This window comes from Atta colombica, unplaced genomic scaffold, assembly GCF_001594045.1.
Source record: "Atta colombica isolate Treedump-2 unplaced genomic scaffold, Acol1.0 scaffold1, whole genome shotgun sequence".
NCBI lineage: Eukaryota > Metazoa > Arthropoda > Insecta > Hymenoptera > Formicidae > Atta > Atta colombica.
Window position 1 is genome coordinate 758,697 of NW_017259183.1, and position 4,136 is coordinate 762,832.

The 4,136-nt window shown below is 25.8% G+C and overlaps 1 protein-coding gene across 1 annotated transcript in view; it reads left to right on the forward strand.

Annotated features, from left to right (window-relative positions):
• Nucleotides 1-2,223, forward strand: part of LOC108694515 — a 14,545-nt gene extending 12,322 nt beyond the window's left edge. Inside the window, exons 14-15 of the mRNA XM_018204080.1 lie at nucleotides 1,422-1,651; nucleotides 1,896-2,223. Coding sequence (XP_018059569.1) covers nucleotides 1,422-1,651; nucleotides 1,896-2,223 — 558 coding nt within the window. The remainder of the gene's footprint in view (nucleotides 1-1,421; nucleotides 1,652-1,895) is intronic.
• The last annotated feature ends 1,913 nt before the right edge of the window (nucleotides 2,224-4,136 follow it).

A 4,136-nucleotide genomic window follows, 5' to 3' on the forward strand; every position in this document is an offset into this window, starting at 1 on the left:
TTTATTATAAGTTGATACTATTCAAACAAATTTTCATTTATAAAAATTTTATAATTTTTTTTCAGTAAATGTTTATATTAAAAACAATAGAGCAGACAGCACAGCTAAAAGTAATATAATTAATCATTGTTATTTTCACAGTCAACAATGTAACTGTTATGTAACATGTATTATATTACATGTATTATATTACATTTATATAGATGAGAGCAAAATTATAACAGTGATATTATATTATTTTTAGTTAGTGTTGACTGGAAGATTTATATAGAAAAGTTTCACTAACTCTAAAATTCACTAAAAAAATCTCGGTTTAAAAATAATGCATGAAAATATATTAATACATAAAATAATATTATTTTCATTATTGATAATACACTATCTTCTATCAACTTGAGAATAGTCACCTATGTAGGGTAACTTATTTTTATATCAACAGCATCAACAACAAGGAAAAATTAAGCTCACATCGGTCATAATAGTATTTTCTTTATTTATTGATCAGGAATCCATACACATTTAAAAAATTTATTTTTTAAAAAATCATTCAGTAAATGCATATTGAGATCCGATAACCTCGATCTGGCGAAACTTGCCAGCTTGCGTAAAAAAGCACGGCAGTGTCTCGTGCCATGTCTTAGCGTCGAGACACTACCGTGTCTCCAGATACATAATGAGCTAAAATATTAAATAAAACAAACAATAATATAAATACAATATTTAATTATAATTATTGATAATAGTGATTTTTAATTGTGAGATAAAAATATTTTGAGTGATTGTAGAAAAATGTAAAGAACAATTAGCTGATTATTTCCGGGTTAAAACAATGATTTGAACAATAGATTTTAATTTATCATTTGTAATAATGAGGAGGAAGACGTCTCACAAGGAAAGGCTACGCTCTGCTCTTCATTGATTTTGATCAAAATTGCAGCAATGTTAGAGGAGCCTACCAAGTGAACACAGTGATCAAGTTTGATCAAAATCGGTGAAGAACAGAGCGTAGTACTCTTCTTGTCAGTTATATTCGTAGAGTTAGAAATTGCGTAGAAATTGCACATAATTATTCTTAAATCAGTGGATCTTTCTATCATATAGTTATTTGTTTGTAGTGAGATACAGTATAAATCACATAATGATGTGTTATTAATCTTATCTGTAACTGCCTTTATAGATATTGTGAAGAAATATTTTCTTGCAAAAATATGATTCTCGCTTATTTGTCATCCGAAATTTATTTTTAACCCTTATGAGTTTATAATAAAATATATTTGAATATTAAAATATATTGCTTATTTTTAAAATGTATAATAATTTTAAATGCGGAAAGCAGATTAAAGAATGCATTTTTGAAAAAATTGTTATGTCAAATTGAAGCAACACATAAAGAATATTAAAGTATGGTAATTCTCTTTCAGGATATGTTGCATCCAGATGGCATTGCGGAGGATCGAGGTACCGTAAACGAAACAACTTTGAACGATAGAAGTAATTCTGAATTCTGGAGCTCATTTAGCAGTTCCGAAGAACGGCTATTGGAATGCAAAGGTCTTATCTTGAATTTACCTTTAACACCGCATCGTTTTTGTACACCCAAACACGAAAGCGATCATTCTACGGCTTCCTTTGCCAATACGGTGACATATAGGTAGGTGAAAAAGTTATTGTTTGTTAATTGTTTGATTAAAAATAAGAATAGATTTATTTGATTGTTAATTGAATTTTATTAATTACTTTTATTTAACGGTCTTAATTAAAGTTTTATGAGTTTTTTTCTAGTAATCTAGTTTAAATAAATACTTCTTTTTAAAATGTAGATACAACTGCTTTATGTTAATAATATACATAAAAACATATATTTTCATAAAATATTCTATATTATTTGATTGTAGAGTACCTCTAAATGGGTATTATTTCTTTGTTTTTAATTCGGAAAATGAAATTCAACCTAATTACGTAAGAGTGAAATTCGATCTTTTGAAGACTGTCTACAATACCTCGAATCCTGTGCACGCATGTAAAAACAGTACGAAGGAATGCTCGTTACCGTTTAAAATATTTAGTAATGAAAGGACGATATTAGAATTACCATTAAGTGGAAATGATTCGCAATGGAATGATGAATATATTGGTGTGTCTGTATGTGAACCAAGAACAATGGTTTATACCATTTGTGTCATCATGGTGCCTTTGTTGATCCTTTGTTTCGCTTTTCACTAGCAGACACTACTTACGTACGTAACACATATTTCTATTAATATGATTAATAATACCGTTATTATACCAAAGTCATTTGAAAAAAGAAGGATGATAATACTAATATAATAATAATAATAATAATAATTTACTTTTTATATTAATATTCTAATATAAGTTTTTACATCCTTCTTTAATTTAAACAAATAATAAATAATAAATATGTATATTTTTGGTTTATCAGTTTATTGCCTAATTGTAAAACTTGGCTCGATTTAATTATAGTAGTAAATATTTATGAATCCTTTTCGTGCTGTGATTGTACTTTTTTAGATAACCATGTGTATAGATTTTCGTTAAATATTTCTATTATTATAATTTATATATATATTTATTTATATAGTAAAACTATAAATAAGTTTTGAAAGATGTGCGGATGTTTCCGGAATCGTTATTCATCAGTTATTCAATAAATCAAAGAAAAAGAATCAATAAGATCGTTTTTTGTATAATCGATTTCCATTAAATAATTTTTTCGTACTATATGATTATTAGAAATATCAAAAATATATTATTAGAAATATTATTATATGGAAGACAACTCGATCCAGCTCAATAAAGTTCTAATTAATTATTAATTATTAGATAGTATCTAGATATATCACTAATATCTTAAAATTGTTTTGTTCATTGATTTTATTCGGCAATCTTCAGAAATTAATATCTTATTAATTATTGTGAAAATTGCAAAATGATAGAGAACTTTTCGATTCAGTTTAGTCCGCTCAACTTGCCCACGAGAGATTATGCGATCATTACCGGATACTAGTTATTGAAAAAAATTATTGAAAAAAAATATTAAATACAAAGAAATAAAAAAAACGTTTATAATGATCATGACTCTGTTATGTTATACAAAGACTAAATAGGCAACTAACAGTGATCATTTATTTGTGAACCTTTTAATAGGTATCCATGTATCAAGAGTAATAAAATTTATTTTTTTTATTATGAATTGTATTTATCTTCACATTGGAAACAATAAATAGTATACAATAATGTTATGAAAGTAATATTGAACGACAATATGGTATTTTATCGGTTCATATTAGTTATGAAAAGAGCTTATAGTTAGCATATCTAGAATAATAATTAATAGAGTTTTATGGATCGAATTTTTTCTCACATAGTGATTATTTTAGACATTTTGAATGATCATACAATACAAAAAAAATTATTTAATAAAAATCGGCTTTGAAGGCAAAAAAAACGGCTTTATAGATCCTCTTTTTTTGCTTAAATAATTAATAATTTAATTTAAATAAACAAAAAAAAATATTTGATAAATCAGTGTCATTCAATATAAAATATTCTTGACTGCATATATATAATGCTTGATGTGACATAAAATAAGGATTTCTATATTTTTATAATAGAATAATTAATGTCGTAATGATATGTTTGACTAATTCTATATACATACTTGGGAATCTACAAAATTTATCTGAACTTGTCAAATAATTGTACTCATTTGATAAAAGAACACTATGACAATAAATCTAACTTAAATTGTACTTTGCAAATACTTGCACATCTTAGAAGTTTTATAGTATTTTATATAGTTATATTAATTTTACTGTAAACATGTAGATGATTATAGGATATGTAGATATGATAAGAAACCATTTTGAAATTGTCGGAAGAAGCTGTGATCGAAATTCTATGATTTAATTAATTCAATTAACGAATCGCTGAGTTATATATATCAAAGTTTGAATTAGATCGCAATTAATCAAGATATTATGATTAGAAAACGAATTCGAAGACGAAGCTCCGATTATTTATAAAGAGTAGATTTAAAAATTATACCTTTATTATACACACACACACACACACACACACACACACACACACACACACACACACACACACACACA